Source organism: Schistocerca piceifrons, chromosome 5 (assembly GCF_021461385.2).
Source record: "Schistocerca piceifrons isolate TAMUIC-IGC-003096 chromosome 5, iqSchPice1.1, whole genome shotgun sequence".
NCBI classification, from domain to species: domain Eukaryota; kingdom Metazoa; phylum Arthropoda; class Insecta; order Orthoptera; family Acrididae; genus Schistocerca; species Schistocerca piceifrons.
Window position 1 is genome coordinate 474,615,834 of NC_060142.1, and position 19,052 is coordinate 474,634,885.

At 38.5% G+C, this 19,052-nt stretch overlaps 1 protein-coding gene across 2 annotated transcripts in view; it reads left to right on the forward strand.

The window, feature by feature from the left end:
- The window catches only part of LOC124798127 (putative ferric-chelate reductase 1 homolog), a 377,440-nt gene extending 367,468 nt beyond the window's left edge, over positions 1-9,972 (forward strand). Inside the window, exons 12-13 of one of the 2 annotated variants that reach the window (XR_007016922.1) lie at positions 7,516-7,777; positions 9,946-9,972. Coding sequence is in view for 1 of the 2 variants with exons in the window: in XM_047261386.1 (XP_047117342.1) it covers positions 7,516-7,656 (141 nt within the window). In the remaining variant the exon portion in view is untranslated. Of the gene's footprint in view, positions 1-7,515; positions 8,104-9,945 lie in introns of those variants that run through there. The other variant, XM_047261386.1, reaches the window with a different exon arrangement.
- The last annotated feature ends 9,080 nt before the right edge of the window (positions 9,973-19,052 follow it).

Below are 19,052 nucleotides of genomic sequence, written 5' to 3' on the forward strand. Positions count from 1 at the left end.
AAATCTGTGGCCACGGCAGGACTAATTAGTAATGCCTGACCTGTTGGAGATGGAGAGAGGGTAGAGGAGGTTGCAAGGAAGGGGTAATGAGGAGGAAGTTGGTCTTCAGACAGATGACTCCAGGACCACACAACTAGGGATGTTATGATACAAGTAAATATTGATAGTTTTGTTTTGATACAGAGTAGTTTCAGAATCGAATCATTCTTTCAATACTTACTCAGTATCAGAAAAAAGTACTTCTATTGAATAGATTTTATGCCCGTATCCAAATAGTGACCAGTTTCTCTTGGCTACACTGCTGTTTGTCCACCAGGCTTGTTCATATTTGCTGAAAACTCTGCACCCAGAGCAGGTTGCATTTTGCTGAAGTCTGCTTCATCACATCGCGTTTAGTTCTTTCTAGATGCAAAAGTGTTTGTAACCTGACAAATAGTGCTTGACAATTATATTGTTAAGTTTGGGAGGTTTTTAATGTACGGTATCAAAGCTGCTGGTGTTTCTAGTGTGGTTACAGCTAACTTTGAGAGAATAAAGTATCATGAAACTGTCTCAAAAATATAATGGCAATGATTTCTTTAAATTGCCATCTATGTTTAACATAAGATACTTTTCATTGCTTGTGAGGGGGACCCACCCACATGGATGCACTTGCCGCCTGACCATTAACAGTCCGGTCAGCTGAAAACATACAAAATGTACCTGACATGGTTCATGAATCCACAGGTGGAAACGCAAAGCACAGAAAGTTGAATATGGTATAGTGTAAAAGAAAAGACACTCCACCAAGGACAAAAATGCTGAATTTGGCCTTTCATGTTGGAGCAGTGCTTACGTTCCTGAAAAGTGATACCTGACATCGAAACTGAATGTGTTGGAACACCTGATTTCCCAACTGCTGTAAAGATGGAAACACTTGACGAACTTACAGCTATATTAAAGCCTATGTTGCATGATAGGCATCTTGCAAAAGTATGTTACAATATCCAAAACTGTATCAGTGATTATTCGTCAACAGAACTTAATAGTATCGTGCAACTCTCACCCATTGACAAAGAATGCAAGGAATTTGAGAGAGCCAAAGAAAAAGTTGTGCGTTAAATGAATCAAATGACTATGCAGCCTTTACTACTCCATTGGATCTCAGGTTTAAGGATGTGAATTTTAAACATCCAGCTGCATGTGGGCAAGCTGTACAAAAACTCAAAAGTGAGGTTTCTGAGCAATAATAAAGTAGCTCTAGTGAATTGGAGGAAGATGCTGCTTCATTTGCTGTAACACAGGAATACAACTTTTGGAAACCTAAACAACTAGCACGTGGCCGCAAAAAAGAGCGCAGGATGTGTTGGAGACTATCCTGTACTCACAGTCCCCTTGGTGCAAACCTCCACTATCCTTTCCATGTTACATCACTTTACCTCTTCCCTGCTGTCTACACCACCACCACCACCACCACCACCACTCCTCCTTCTCCAGCTTCACCACCCTCTTCTCTCCCCCCCCCCCCCCCCACTTTTATACCACTTTCTGCTCCATTATTTTTATCTTCTTGTGCGGCCGCAGAGTCTGTGACGTTTGCCTGCTTAATTTCTTCATTACTTGTCTGCGGTGTCAACATACTGTGTTGCTATACTGGCTGAAAAATGGGGGGGGCCGGGGGGGGGGGGGGGGGGGGTTGGAAGTTCAATACAGGCTACTTTAAATGATGTAGCTGACAGGTGCACATTTGCATTTAACAGTTCCTCACTGTTCACAACCCCCCCCCCCCCCCCCCAAATAATAGGTACATGGCCAGTCCACTATTGGTTAACTTTGATAAGCCTCATTAATAGGTTGCAAGCAAACATAAACATACTGCTACAATAGTTTACTGTTGAATATCTATGAGCAGTAAAAATCTAACCACACAGTTTACAGTTCTTGCAGAATAATACGTACGTATTGAACGCACACTGTCATTGTTTTAACACACTTATTTCACAGTTAAGTTGATGCATTGTTGTTGACCCAACAAGCATGGGTTTCTCTTCTGAAAATCGGCTGTGGACTGACTGTCTCGGCATCAAAAATCGGGCCTTTATATATCCTCACAATACTAGGCACTGAAACTATACATTGTTTGATGTTAAAGTTACAGAAATTACAATTAAAGCATACCTCATTCAATTAACTGAATACATGGAAAATTCTTTCTTTTTAACAGTTTCTTCTACTACAATGGTTAAGCTGAATTATTTGTTTAAATGATGAAATTAAAAGAAATAGTTATACAAACAATTCTTTTGACAAAACTGGTAATTACTTTGGAATTAAGGGCTGGCTTTGTTAACAAGTTTTCAAATAGAGCCAAATAAATACTTAAAGAATGCCAGTGTTTAGTCTTCCAAATGTTTATAATTGGTACAGAATTTATATTTGTTTATAAGCCAACAATAGAATTTTAAGTTATGAAACAATTACTGATTTCATCCTATAACAAAAGATACTAACTAGGAATAGTCCAAATAAATTAGAAAATCAATTACATACATGAAACTAAGCACAAAATTAGATCAGAAGTTATATTATTTAAGACTGACTGCCAACCTTTCACTTTTATGAAAATGCAGATTATACTCACGTATGTCAATGGTAATTAGTCAGATTTGAAAAAATGAATTTTAAGGAGGAAGATAGCAAAACAAGAGTGGAATTAAAAATATCCCAGCTTGCTTCTTCACAAGTCATCTGTTCAAAGACCTTTCCTACCCACTCCACATCTCAATCAGCTCAGGCAACTGCTATTGATAATCTAGTACCAATAATTAGTCTTGACATGCACACAGCAGTGTGTATTTTTGTCTGTGTGCTGGAAGGTATTTACTTTCATTAGAAAGAGAGTTTGTGTTCAAAAGCTAGCGTGAATACGGTTTTCAGTTGTTTTTCTGTGCCCCACACATCGATCTGCTATACACTAGTTATTGCCTTTCCCTTATTGGATGTATTGCTCCATCCTTAATTTCCATTAATGGTTCTCGTGTCCTTACTGATGATTAAAACTGGTATCCCCAAATGGCTGTCAGTACTTTAAACACTGGCTTCCTGATGATACTATAAATCTTACACCAACAGTCTCACTTACCCTTACTAATAATAATTCTCACTCACCTATTACATTACACATGAATTATGAAATGGACCAGGCATTTCATTTCATTACTTAACTGATAATTTGCAGCTCATTTTGTGGGTAGTGCAACTTGGCAAGTTGTGATAGCTATTCCATTAAAACACGTCTGTGGTTCAAATCAAATTATCAGGGCATTGGTATGGCATACTAATTACAAATGATGCAGACAATGCACCATAGATAAATCTTTCCTATTTATTATAACACTGTGGCAAAAACTTATACAGAACAGATTTAATTGAAAGCTGCTTCAACATTACCTCAGTGTGGTTTCAGCCATGTACCTTATGTAAACTAACAATAAACAAAATTTAGTATGTGTATTGTTGATTGCCTACTTCTTATGAAGTGCCCATTTCTTATGAGTTACAATGAAAGTCTTGCATAAGTGAATGGTTAATTAATGAGTAAGGCTTGTATTTGGTTCAAATTTGTGTGTAGAAAAATAGTTTCACTGGCTTAGATCACATGAACATATAACTCCAGTTACGCAAACAATGTTTAACATGAAAATGCAGAGTACTTAAAGATTAAGCAGAGACAGAAGTTACCAATGTTTTCAGCAGAATTGTGTTAAACACTTCAAATATCATAACTGCCATTTTGCTTGGAAAATTTGAGAAATCCTAATATTTGTTTGTTTACATTCCAATAAAGATGGTGAACTTTAGAGTAAGTATTTACACAAATTCATTGCAGTTATAATGAGAGTCGGTTAACTAATGGCTGCAGCACGACTGACTCAATCAAAGCAGACACAATCGGTTGGTTTGATATTTTTGCACAAAATGGATGCAGTTTGCGTTTTAAGTTGAAAGAGGAGAATTCAATTTGGAATGCTAGCATTGAGTTCTGATCAAAGTTGTATGTACCATCCTCGAGGTGCATTTCCCACCAATTCGAAAAACACAGTTTTGAGAAAAATGCATGTAAAGTTTTAGGTTACAGATGGAAATAGTAGAGGCAGCATGGCTATACCAAAACAAGTACCCTCAAAGACACCAACCACATCACATAAAATTTCAAGCCTGTTTTGGGTGTTAGTATGACTGTGGATCCTTTCATATGGACAAACACTCAAGGAGGCAGCGGAATGTGCATACATCTGATTTGGGGAATTGGGTTGTGCCTCTCGACCATTTCCATCTCCTTGGCTATACACAAACACTATCTCGGATTGCCCCCGACACGAATACTGGACTAACCTATTGCTTACAGTATGCTGAGTCAATCACACAGCTTTCAACGCACAAAGAATGCACTGCCATGGTCAGAGGAACTTTCATTTGTCAGTGCCACCTGCCATGGCAACAATGCCTTTCCAAACGGATGCTGATAGGACTTTCTCCTCTGTTTCACTTAGGAACCAGTCCATGCAGTTTAATAAAGTTGACAATGTTAACACTGTATAAAAACAAATATCTTGAGAGTGAAGATAGATATTGCTCTGCTCTCTACTTAAAAGAAAAATTGTTAGGTTAGCAACATTTCATATTGCAGCAGTGTAGGACCCAAAATGAACAATACACTAAGTGTACACAATGCATTTTTACCTCTGCGAACATAAAATGGTTTACTTAATTTGATATGGTGTATGTGCAAAAATCAAATCTCTTCACAGAATATATTTATTAAAATTGGGTGGCATGTATTTGATAGCAGCTGGCACATCCACGCAAGTGCTGCAGACAGTTTGCAGTCAGTGACGCAGACATTGGTTGTTCCTGCTGACAGTGGACAGCTGATCTTTTCAAATCAGTATGAGTGTGCATGTGCTGTCACAGTGCATGAGATCTCTTTGCCTGAATGTACAGATTTTGGATGGCAACTGGTGAAATTAAAATAAGTCTGTTTTCTTTGATTGAATTGGCCAACTTTCTTTCACATGATATTTACACTGTAAGAAAAAGACGAGTTAAGTACAAGAAAGTAGTAGTTTGTGGTATTCTGAGGACAAAAATTATCATAATCGGGATGTAGCTTGGAATCTGTGGACCGAAATTGCAGCTTCATCGAAAACCACAACATCTTTATCGGAAGTGTAAGACATAATTTATAACCCAAAAAATATGTTCAAGTGGGAAGGGTGCCATATGTAATGCTTAAAGTTACTGTAGTAACTTTTTTTTTTATTTTGGTATGTAGGTGACAACTTTAGCTTTCTGTGAACTGTTACGCTGCTTACTGGTGTTTTTATGCAAGTAGGGTGGTGATTCCATTATACAAAGTATTTGCATATCTTGAGTACAGGTATGTGCTTCAACTTGTCAGTAGCTTTTCATGATAAGTGTGTCTTATTGTAAAAGTTATGCATGTCTGTCACACACATGCTGAATGACAATCATTGAAGGTTAATTGACATGTGTGTTTTCAGAATATATTTAAAATTGTGCAATGTTTGTAGACTTGTTCTTTAGTCACCACACATCATCTCAACCATGTGACAGAAAATTTCTCTCATCATCTCGTATATTCATAAAACTTGTCTCATTATTCCAATAACTAAAGGAATAGGGAGACATTGATGAATAACACACACTATTTCAAAAATGCACCAAATCTGAAGTTTTGGAGATATGGCAATGAAATTTTGTACCACACTTTACATGAAACCAACACATTTACTTTTTTTGAATGAAATTTGAAGTTTTATTTTAAAAAAATAATATATGTTCCTTTTTCTTAGAAAGTATTAAAGAGATTACAAAAAAAATTATCTGTTTCATCTCTTTATATGTTGTAAGCTTCTCTCATGAGGTTTGTGGAATAGGTCAAATAGGAGAATTTACATATTTTTTTAATTATAATTCCACAAGTACAATTTTAAATTCATGCAAAATTCCAATCATTTAAATATGTGTACAAAATTTCATAATTCTAACATTCATAGAATCTGAGAAAAAGGTACATAAACTTTAAAAAACAAAAATTTCAGGAAACACAATTTTAAGTTCAACCTAATTTGTTTCCTTACGTCACTTCTTCAGAAGGCACCACATTTGTACTCTGGGTCATCTTTCCCTTCAAGGCTTCTTTTCTGGTTTCTTGTTTTCTGTCTTCTTTCCTTTACCAGGTCTTAAACTGACTTTTCAGCTGCAGAGCTGCACTGTAAAACTATTTTTCTCAGGATGTCTTGAGTAAAATTTCCTATCTTGGAGCCCATTCTTTCTAACAACTTCATCTTCCCAATGTTCCCATCGTTAAATACAGTAACTGCATCATAAGTTGTAATTATGACAACTGTAGCAGATGCAAATGTGTTTTTAGGGCATCATTTCCATAGGAGTGAATTTAGAGAAACATTTGATACGGAACAGTCGAAGATGATCTATAAAACCAAAGAGTATGTATCATGGCCTTTTAGGTATATCCTGCCCAAGTTTGGTTGAAAGTAATACACAGAATTGTTGTTCACTCAGCTGGTATTGAAGTGCTGCTTCAAAATGTGGGCATGGCAGGAAGGCAACGTCACACTTTTAATTCATTTTCCAGGCACTTCAGATGCGATTTCAACGTTGAAACTTTGGAAACTTATTGTCCATGAGTTGTACTAACAAACAAAAAATAAATTGAAAATTGACATTTTGGTAAATTTCATCATCGTCCCCCACCCCTTAAGGAGGTTAAAATAGATTCTGAGCTCTTAGATTGAACAGATTCTAACCTAACATCACCACAGTGATCCAACCAAAAACTGGTGGAAGAGATGGGATGCACTATAACAAAGCTGTCTGCTGAGCTGGTGACCATTCTAAGTACAGTGTGAACATAGCCTACACAGCTGTGCTGCTTATTTAGGTCAGAATAGCTGCATCGCATTGCTAAACATTCAATAACTTGAATGGTTGCATGATCCCAGGGAGCTCTATATTGTCAGATTGCTCATGTAAGCTGAGGTCTTCACATGTTCAACTGAAACAATGAAGCTCACAAAGTCTGGGTGACTTTCCTGCAAGTCAAACAAACCTGTGCTCATTTGTCACCCATCTTTGTATACAGCGAATAACTGTCTTGAAGCCCAGTGGTATTAAATTTATCCTATTCCAGTGTTGATAAAAGTTAGAATTTTATTAATTGTTAAAGTGTTTGTGTGTTTAAATCCTCTATTGTACATAAGTTGTTGGGTTCCTATTGCTATTAATGTTTGACCTGCTTATATTTAATAATCTGCAGAACATGTAAAATTCAGTACAGTTTTTCTGTAGTTATTTTTGTGTGTTTATTTTAGTTGTAGCTGTGGTGGAAAACCATACAGATTTTAAGAAAATTTGTTGTTATTGTTGTTGTAGCAGATTTACCTCATTTTCAATTGTAACATATATTAATACAGTTTTCTTGCTTTACAGTTTACATGTTTGAGGAAAGTGCTCCTTGGAATTTATATCGTGATCATACTTGGACTTGCTGTAGCAATTATTGTAATAGTTGCTCTTGCACCAATTGAAGAAAGCTATGAGACTTTCTCGAGATGGCTCAAAGATGCTTGAAAGATAACTTCTATAAAAGCTATTGTGAGAACTGTGGAGACTGTTCAGTATTCAGAAGACATTTACTAAATATAAAAGTATTTTGTGTGTGTGTGTGTGTGTGTGTGTGTGTGTGTGTGTGTCAGTTTCACCAATGTCCATATTTATATAAATGGTGTTGTTGACATTTCATTTATTTTGTGATCAGATTACATCTGCAATTTTTAATGATAACACACTATTGAAATTGTCAGTGACTTATTAATACCATTTGTGACCACAAATCAGGTGATTTAATGCTGTAATCTGAGAATAATTTGCTGTGTTTTGTTTACAGTAAGATATTTCCTCTTCATGACATTTTTGTACAGTAATTGTAGTTGGAATGTAATATTTGTTGACAGTTTCAAAGATTTGCTGCAAACAAGTTAATGTCATTCAATTTGTTACAACATTTGTGAATATTCATGTCAAATCATTGCTTATGATATCAGAATGAATAAAGTCTCATCAGATTTTTAGAACGTTCCTTGTGTTTGGTTATCTTTTTAACCTTCTTAATTAAGAATCATTCAGCAGTACTTGAACAATAACATGCCATTTTGAACTACATAGTAGGCACAAAATTCAAAACAGCATCACAAGCAAATAGACAGTCGTAAATATGTTAACAGTGCAGATATTCAATCAAAATCTGCTGACAATATCAGCAAATATTATATATACAGTTTTATCCCTGTTGTTAACAAGCCTAATATGCTGAATTAGCTATCTTACTGCCAAGCGAGACTACCTACAGGAGAACACATTAGGTATAGTATAAGAAAATTAGGTAAACAGACGAAAACCAGCAAGGACTGCAGATTACTGTGTGTAAAACTATAAGTGGTGCAGTATGTAGAAAGATCCACACTTTGGAGTATTTACAGGACAGTTCGTGTCAAATATTAATCTAATGTGTTTTCCAGTTTCTTTGCAGTTGTGCCTTATGCCCTTCGTTTTACATATTTCTCAAATAGGTAAGTGGATTCAGTGTGAAGTTAGAAATTTCACAAACAAGAAAAAAGATTAATAGCATGTAACTGGATCATAATACAAACAAAATGATTGATACACATCAAAACAGGTGATGCTGGCAGTGCACTGTTACTGCAAGCATAATATGATAGCTGCAGCAGCAATTGTTAAGTTAAACATGAATTTCCTTTGCATATTCTCTATTAACTGACAACACTGGATTTTTCTATGCAGAACTGTAATAACCTTATCACTTTCACTATTAGCTGCAGACATTGTTTTGTGCACTATAATAAAACATTGTGAAAACAAGTCATAACAGTTAAATTGTCAACCATAATCATTACCCACAGAGCAATATAACAACTGACAACAAAACAGCAGGTGTGACCAAGCTCACTCTCTGGGGTGTTCCTGTGGTAGCTGTTTTTGTAAGCAACTGATTGTCAGTCACTTTGTTATTCTGACATGGGTATGAAGTACTGATAAGACCTGAACAACTTCTGGAACATACAACTGCTGTTAGCTTTATACACAGCTGTAGCAAATCCTCCACATTTCAGCCAGTGGGTCTGTGAATACAGCCACCATCACTTTCATAGAAGCCAGCTGTAAATTTTAACAAAATTCCTCATGCACATGAGGATACAACATGTCATTTTGGCCAAGTACTTCAAAAGTTGTGGTTGTCTACCTAATTCCTTAAACACCCCCCCCCCCCCTCTCCGTCTTTCTTGGATGACAATCCTTCTTGGATGGCAAATACAGTTTGGTCTGTCTCCACACTTAACCTTACACTCTCAACACATCATCTGCCTAAGCACAAAAGCTACAATCACACCTGAACACCTCGAAGTACTTATTCCAGTTTGATTCTAAACCTATCTTAAAACTACCTCTCTGCACAAGAGGCATCCATTTTGTTGAAGACATTAACCTTCAGCCCTCCACATTGAATTCAATCATAATGCCTTAGTTAAATATCACCTCAAGAGGATATAGAACTTCACCATCCAATCCCAACCCCAAGAAATAGAACCAACATAGAACCCTGCCTGGAACAGTTTTGCCCCAAATAATAAAGTGATCTTGCTCTTCTCCCAAAACCATCTCTAATGAATTTCACTTCTAGTGAGCTGGAGGAAGACTTCTGTCATCCTCTATCTATTACTTTAGTGCCTGACTGGTGAGTTGGTGGGTGGGATCTACAAGCTGAAACCACTGTCATGCATATTATATGGGGGTTTGACAACCATGTGCTGCTGCTGCTGCTGCTGCTGCTGCTGCTGCTGCTGTGTGTGTGTGTGTGTGTGTGTGTGTGTGTGTGTGTGTGTGTGTGTGTGTGTTTATTTATTTCCTTTTATTTATTTATTTTTGTAGGGGGGGGGGGGGGGTTGTAGGTTTGGAATCACTTGAGCACAGGGAAATAATGGCAATGGCAATGTTCAATAATGGCAAGGCCATAAGGCCATGGGCATTAGGAATCTTAGTGTAGAAGGAGGTGGCATCAGCAGTGGCAAGCAGGACACCAGCTGGTAACGGAACACGAACTGTGAAGAGTCTGTGGAGGAGATGGTTGATGTCGTTTATACAGGAAGGCAGGTAACAGGTAATAGGCTGGATTTCTGGAAAAGCATCAGGGTGTGTAGGTGGTTACATCTGACAGCTGGTGGATTCCTTCCACCAAGTAACACCTGCATTTCATAACCAGTGGTGGAGCCTTTGTCAGCAGGTGGGATTATAAAGTTGGGACCAGTTTTTAGGCGGTGGGTTGCAGTTCCTTCTGCAGCTGTAAGGCAGATTTCCATGCTGAAGGATGATAGTGACCCGAGGTTCAAGTTGAGACAATTCTGGAAAGTCAGTAGTTGGTCTGGGGCCAGTAGGGATGGATCATGGTTGAATGGAGGAATAAACAGTTTGCCAGAGTTAAATATTGCTTTCAGATTGAGTCCGAGTGGTTGGATTGGTGGCAAGATGGTGTCTACTGGGAGATGGAGAGAAGGTCAACAAGGCCAACATAATTTAATTTGGGAGTGGCACAAAACTTAAGGCTTTTGGAAAGAACTAATACTTTTGTGGGGCTGAGAATTTTGGAGGATACGTTCAGGATTATGCTGTGGGTATGTTCAGGTTCTGCATTCTTATAGGGCTTATACATGTAGCTGGTCTGTGAGGTAGGGTTTGGTGATTTTGAGGGGATGTGGGGAAAATTTGTTGGAGGCTCTTGCAGAGATGGTGGATAGTGCTAATCCAAGGTGGGAGTATGAGGTGAACAGAGTGGAGAGGTTTTTTGAGGTGGCATGCTGCTCTAGTTCTGGAGGGCAAGAGTTTGAATGTGGAAAATGGGGTGCAGGAATTTGGGATTGCAAAACAGGAGAATTTTAAATACTATCTCCAAGACTCCCAACTAGGACAGGAGCAAGTGAATCATGTTCTCCACTAGAGAGTTATGACTATCTTTAATCATGTCATGAAATGAGGACTGTCCTCCCCATCTCTCCTACAATGGTATTTCACTGCCAACAAACTTCATGTCCTTGTTCATCATTATTCCACCTCTGCTTCCAACTCTTTGACTTACAGCTTGTATCCCTGCGATAGACCTAATGCAAGAGATGTCCCACACATCCTCCCGCTATCAACTACTCCAGTCATGTCAGACATCTGCTACCTCATACAGGGCCATGTGTGAAAGAAGCCATGTGATCTGCCGCCTAAGCTACAACCACTGTGCTGCTTACTACGTGCATCTCACAAGTAACAAGCTGTCTATTTGCATGAATGGTCTCGGCCAATCTGTGACAGAGAGAGATGGATCACTCAGTTGTTAAATATGCAACCAAACATAATTTGCTTCTCTTTAATGATTGTTTTACAGCCTGCATTATCTGGGTTGTTCTTAGCAACACCAATTTTTCTGATCTGCGAAAGTGAAAACTTGCTGCACAACATAGCCTTCATTTCCCTAACCCCACTGCCTTCCCGCTAGCCCCTGACCTGTACCTTCAATCGCCTTCCCTGCTTCAACTCTAGCACTACACAAAGCTCCTATACTGCCAATGCACCTGCCAGTCCTTCTTTCTCCTTTCCTACTTCTGCACCCCCCCCCCCCTCCCCACAGCACAGCTGGCAGTGCTAGCATCTGCCCCAAACCTACTGTGCTATACCTGCCCCATCTCATCACTATGCCGCCACCTTCTCCCTTCCTCCTACCCCAGCAGGTGTCTCCTCATGTCAGCAGCAGTCGTAGTTGGGACCCAGGGCACAGAGATCATGGCCATGCGTGTGTGAGGTGTGTTGTTTGTACTTTGTAAGGAGTGCTTTGTCTGAAAGCCAGCCTTTTTCATAATGCCAGTCTGTGATGGAATGCCTCATCTATATAGTGAGTAGCAATCTGTACTTTTCATATTGTTGTTATTCCATCCAGTACTTTCAGTTGGGAAGTAGCTGAAACGTTTATAGTTGCTGGCATGGCATTTTAAATGTAATTTTTTCAAATAATGGACACCATTCTGGACCAAATTACATTATTTTAAGACTGTATGGACAACATTCTTGTCCATAATATCGGCCCTTTGGACAGAACTGTTGGTTTGCAAGAGGGTGGTATTATTTATGATTATGTCCATTAAGGATTAAATATACAGAGACATGGGCAACCATCGTTTATAATTATATGACTAACATAGGAAATTGTAATGTATCCTTCCTTACTAGCAGAATAAAAATTGGAAAAAAACATTAAGCTATAACCAAGATGTATGCAGAGCAGTTAAGGAAGATTTGCCTCAGAAAAGACACATCACAAGTGTGATGGCATGAATCGTTACCAGTTTCACACACATCAATTTCAATACCTTACTTCTGCCATTGCTATTTTGAAGTCTTCTCAATGTATCCGGCCCTAGTGACTATTATGCAGAAAGCATTGACCTTCATTGGCTTCCCCAAGTGCACAATCTGATAAACACATATGAAATGTTAAAACTCTTTAACGAGATTAAAAGGCTTGATTCTAGAGGAGTCTATGAATGACTGTACACTCATTTGTAAGAAATGGCATTATTAATCATCAATAATTACAAATTACACAGAGCAATTATACATACCTCTATTCGTTAACGCAACAAGAAGTGAAGAGCAGAAGAGGAAGTCCATGATTGTTTAATGTTTTCTTAAGAAATGAATAACATTTAGACACAGTCTTTGCTGGTTTTTGCTACACACAATCTGTGGATTACATAATCATCTGATGTTAAATTTATCTTTGAAATTTTCAAAAAAATGTTTAAATTTAGATTCTCCTTTTAAGATAAGCTCAAATGTTGATATCTGCTATGTTATTAGACTGCATGTTTACAATATTATGGGTAAAGCTCAGTTAACACTTTGACTGCCACACACATGCTGATGGATGGTTCATCACCGTGCCAGACCATGGTGTTTTATCTAGACAATCCACATGAAGTAAAATCTGCCCTAATGGCATGACATAATTTTCTGCAGCTAGTCAAATGAAGAGGATGTCCACACTGGAATGACCCTGCTGGAATATCTACAATATTATGAAAAGAACAGACTGCTGCTCATTGGAAATATAATACATTGAGTAACAGACAGGCGCAACAAATAGACTGTTACACTTTTAGCTTTCGGCTAAAGCCTTCTTCAGACAAGAAAAACCTGCACACATGCACATGGCCCATAGCGGCCAGAGTGCGCTGTCATGTATGCATGAGATGTGCTTCCTGACTGTGCAATATTTTCATTGTGCCTGTCTGCAACTCAGTGTGTTACCTTTACCGTTAGTACCAATCGATCCTTTTCATAATGATGTTGTCTGATGAATAAGACACATTTTTATTGTTAGCTGTCATAGATGATGATTGAAGAATGAGGTAAGCATCCCATAGTATTATTTTGGAAAACTGCAAGTACGGTGAATATCCTACATTGATGCCAAAACTCTATCTAGATAAGAAACAATTTTTCATTTACTTTAAAATGACTAATGAATGTTTCAATGAGATTTTAAGTCTCGGTAAAGACAAAATACGAAAAGCAGATACAGCTTTCTGTGATTCAGTTGCCCCTGAAAAATGGCTGATCATCACTTTACAGTAAGCAAACTGCAACCATATGTGCACAGAAACACTTTTCCATTCGTACAATTACAAATGAACTGTACATACCAAAAAAATTACAAAGTAATTTATTGTGGGCTGCTATTGATTTCTAACTAATGACTGCACATATTTTGCAATAGACACTGCAATAAGTTACTCAGTTCTATTGTTTAACACCCTTCATGGGTAAAGTAGAAAGCATTCACTTCCACATCCTTCGCACTATTATTCGAGGTAGAATGCATGTTGCTGTTACATACTGCCATTTTCTTGGTTTTCTTCAAATGTACTCTTATTCAAATGTTAGCAACTCAATGTCTCCTCTATGTGGTGAGTAGCAATCTATCCTTTCCATATGGTTGTTACTCTATCCATGATTTTTCACTGTTTAGTAGTAGCTGATGTTTATTTTTAATTCTACTAAGGCTTGCCTTGTAAGTGAGAATGTCTTCACCATTTTGGCATATGGTGAAAAAAATGTCTCTTACAGAAGGCAACAATTTTGAGGAGATCCTTAAAGTCCTTTTCTTAGTGATATGTGCCACGCAATTTGTTGTAGGGAGTGATTCGCTTAGCATTGCTTGTGCAGACAGAACAGGCGTTTCATTTCAGCTGTTTTTGACGTCACAGACAGTTAACTCCTATTTTGTGCAAGAGGGATATTCATAACATTCCTTTGTTCCTTCTGTATATGTATCAAATGTGCAGGTGCAGATACATTAGTAGTGCTGACACAAAAGTCAAAGGGACAGAATGCCACCATTTGTTTAGATCACAAAATTTCTTACTGTCAGCTGATTGTCCGTTCTATTTTAGTGTTATTAAAAAATTCATAATAGATATCACAGACATTTTCCTGCCTCTTTTTCTTGGGTGATTTTCCTGAAAATAACGAGAGATGCATTATGAAACATTACTTTTTCTCATAAGCTAGTCATTTTACTAATATTCAGTATATTAATTATTATCAGGTATATGAGTAATATTCATTTCTGATAATTCTTTGTTGTAACTATCTTGCTACAGTGATGTGTTTTATACCATAGAGCACAGTTTCCATGTCAGACATTCAGCTCTGTGTGTAACTGTTGCAAAGTCCAAAATGTTATCATAAAAAAGATCCCTTTCATTTGTGGGAAACCAATGATGAAAAGATTTATAAATTTGTGTTGACATACATGGTTATGGAAAAAATACTAACTGTAGGATTTTTAAGGCATCTAATGTGGATCGGAGATTTGAAGAGAACCCCAACTCTTGAAAATCTTCCCATACAGAATACACCTTGTAATTTAACATGATGTTTTTCTAGGAAACGCCATGGTACACTCTTTGGCTCTTCAAGAAATGAAAGATATTCATGTGAATATAAGGAAAAAACTATTATTTTAAGTTAATTGAACTAGAGGGGAGCAAAACACTGTTGCTAGGCTTCTATTTATGCAGAACCAAGAATATATGCAAGAGTTGCACCTTCCATGGGCATTGGTGTGTAACAGGAATCCTCCTCTAGCTTTACTCTTCCTCAACAGTAGTTGTTGATACCAGTATAATTTTTTTGAATTTTGGACTGGTCAGTATTATCGCAGTTGCTTTTTTGAAAACTTTCATACAATTTTATGCACAGTATGTTGTATTTCAAGCATAAAATTTATGAAACGGAATTACTTTATAAAATATTTTAGTTTCAATGTTATAACTGATAGGTACTAGTTCTGAATGTACAGTTAAAATTATTTTTTAGAAAAATTTGAAATTATAAATTATTGGTACACTTAAAATTTCTGTTATTAATTACACAATCCTGTACTGTTTGCTATATTTATGTCTGGATTCATTTATGAAATAATAATTGAAATTAATAATGTAATGGTAACTAGCAGAAATTCATTTGTCAAGAAGAATTGCAAACCCTTTGGAATAGTGTTATTTCCACGAAGTGAAGAAGTCATAAGCATGCACTGATGTGATCGGATGCAATTTTGTATTTTTGTGCGAACAATGTAATTTTGGCTTTGTTAATGCAAAAAATTAAAATACTGTATGATATACTAAAATGTGGCAAAATATGTTTATGTAAAAACAAAAATTCTGCGACAACATTCTCCAAATTTATTTAATTCAATCCAACAGTGAGGACCTAAAATGTGAGATTTCCAGCTTCAAGACTTTACATCTTGGGCCTGTTGCACTTCTGTTCATTGAAACTACAAATTTCTGGGGCTCATTCTTGATAGCAAACACTCTTGGTCCTTCCATGTGTCTTACCTGGCAGCCCACTGTACATGGTCCCTCAATGTCCTACATATCTTCAATGGTACTTCCCAGGGTGCAGATCAAACCACCCTCCTCCATTTGTACCAGTCCCTTGTCTGTTCGAAACTAGACTATGGCTGCTTTGTTTATGCATCTGCATATCCGTCCCTCTTATGCCATCTCAACACTATCCATTACCATGGCACCCGTTTGGCCACACTAGCCTGGATGGGAGTCTGTATGTCGAAGCTGCTGAACTATCACTGTCCTACCACTGTGACTTTCTCCTCAGAAGGTATGCACGCCGTTTGTCTGCCATGTGTGACCATGCATCCAATGCCTCCTTCTTCGATGACTCCTTTGATAGCCAGTATGGGGCATGTCCCTCTTCCTTGTTACCTCCTGTAATCCGCTTTTGGCTCTTGCTCTGGTGGCTTAACTTCACACTACCTGCAACTTTCCTAGTGGGTGCGAACCCTTCACCACCTTGGTTTGTGCAGCGCCTCATGTTCACCTTAGTCTTCATTTGCTTCCTAACGGCTCTACTCCAGCCTCGCTCTATTGCCTTCAATTACATGACCTTCGCATGGAACTTCGTGATAGTACTTTTGTGTACACTGATGGTTCTTGAACTGGGTCTGGTATTGGGTGTGCCTCCATCATTGGCCCTGTATCAGGCCATGGAATACACCCGGCAACACTGACTTTTCTATTGTGTTCTCTGCTCAGGCTCTCTCGGTGCCATTTAAAGTCCCTGTGCGCTGTACACTGCTCATTACTTAGTGCAGTGGGTCCACTTGCTCACTCTTGATGGCGCCACTGCGATGTTTATGTGGGTTCCTGTTATGTCTTCCAGGAAACGAGGCTGCTGCCACTGCTAAGGCTGCAGTCCTCATACCACAGCCTACTGGTTCCTATATTCCCCTCTGATCTCCGTGTTGCTGTTTGTCAGGAGGTGGTGTCACTTCAGCAATGCCATTGCGCCTCCCTTCCTGGGGATAAGCTCCAGATTATTAAGCCTCTCCCAGCACTTGGACAACCTCCTCACAGCCCTCCCACTGGGAGGAGGTCATTTTAACTAGGTTGCGTATTGGGCACTGCCTTTTTAGCCATCACCATTTGTTAACTGGTGCTTCCAACTGTCCACCATTTCCTGATGGAATGCCCATTTTTTAACCATTTACATTTCCGCTTGGGGTTTGCCTTCTGAGTTATTGGTCATTTTAGCGAACAACACATGGGCTGTTAACCGCGTTTTACTTTTTATCCACTGTAGCAACATGGTGAAGGCCATTTAATTTTTAGTTCTGGACCTCCATTTCTCTGTGGTGTATTTGTAGACCTTTCTCCACATCCCTGTTTTTAGCTGTCTTCTCTTATGTCGATAGGGACTGACATGTAATCTTTTTTAACTCCTCTCTGTCTTCGTGTTTTATGTTTTTGACTTGGGTGTGTAAGACCCCAGTTTGTTTTGCACCCCAAAACAAAACACTACCCTGTGGCAGGCAATTCCTCTGGTTTCTCGTTCGGCTTTGTTTTTGCTGTAACTCCACTAGAAACCCCAGACTATGGAGCAGGTTTCTAGTGATGTTTGTAAGATTAATGTCTTTAGTCATAGCATACACCTTCTGCATCAGGAGTTGGAGATTGATGCAGCAGTAAGGTCAATGAAAGTGGCACCTATTACATAGCCCCCTCAGAAACCATTCTTGATGTGCTGAGTTAGACTGAGCACTTGTGTGGTACACTTTTTTCAGGACAGAATCCAGCATGTTGCAGTATGAGGATAGGTTCCATAGCCAGTGAGAGGCAGTTTTATACAATTCATTTGAAAACTTTATACATATGGCATAGCAGGGAGAATGGATGGTAGCTCTTTGGACTGCTGGCATCTTTACATGGTTCAAGAATAGGTATGGTCTTGGTTTTTTGCCAGATTCTAGGAATTTTGCACTATTGTGGACAGGCACTGAATATGTCAATAGTCACTGTTTAGCTATCAGTCCAAAATATTTGATCTGCTCAGTCAGGATGTCATCTAGTCCAGTGGCCCTCTGTGGTTTGAATTTTTTTGTGGCAGTAATCAGCTCTTCTATGGTAAAAGGGGAGGACAGTTTGGCCATTTCATTGTCATCTTTTCAGTTAATATTGGGTTCATGTCGTTGGGGGGATTTGATCTGGCTTGCCATTCTTTACAAGCTGAGTGGCTATTTGGTCTGCCATTACATACATATAGGCTCTTGAATGAGTTGGGTCACTGTTCGGGTGTTTCTGTAGTCTCCACACCCTGTGACTGCTCTTGCTCATGTTGAGTTCCTCCATTAGTTTGATCCAATTCTATCTCTCAGCCTCTAATACGGAACTGATTAATTGATAGCTCGCCCCCTATTGTGCCATCTCACAGGGAATTGGCCTCGAAGAGAGTTAGGTAGTTTTGCAGTTCAGCCTTTGTTATTGTTGTCAGACCTTGGATATAGTTCTTGTTGCATCCTCTGGAGATGGAGAGTCATGAGCATTTTTTAACAATTTTCACAAACCTGCCATACGTGCTTCGGATGGGGAAAGGGGTATCCATGGCATTATCCAGTAATTTCTGAAATGTGGGCCAGGCAGCTTTTTGAAAGTCATATATGCATCTGAAGGGGATGTTATGGGATCTGGCAATAGCAGTAAGCTGACACATAACTGGCCAGTGTTGAGTTTTTGGAATGAGTTGGCATACTCCATTGATCCATTGGTGGTTTATCCCGTTACTCACAAATAGTATATGTGGGCCATAACTGCTCCACTATCCAGCTTTACTGAAGGAGGATGGTAATTTATCATCGTGTAAGAGACCTAGACCATTTGTGTCTGCCAACTGGATCACACCTTCCCATTCTTGTCATCATCGCGGCACCCCCAGGAGACTACTGTGGCAGTTGAAATCCCCAACCATCAAATGTACCTCTTCAGCAACAAGTGAGTGGAATTCGTTGGCCTCAATTTCAGTGTATGGTGGCGTACACATAGAAGTAA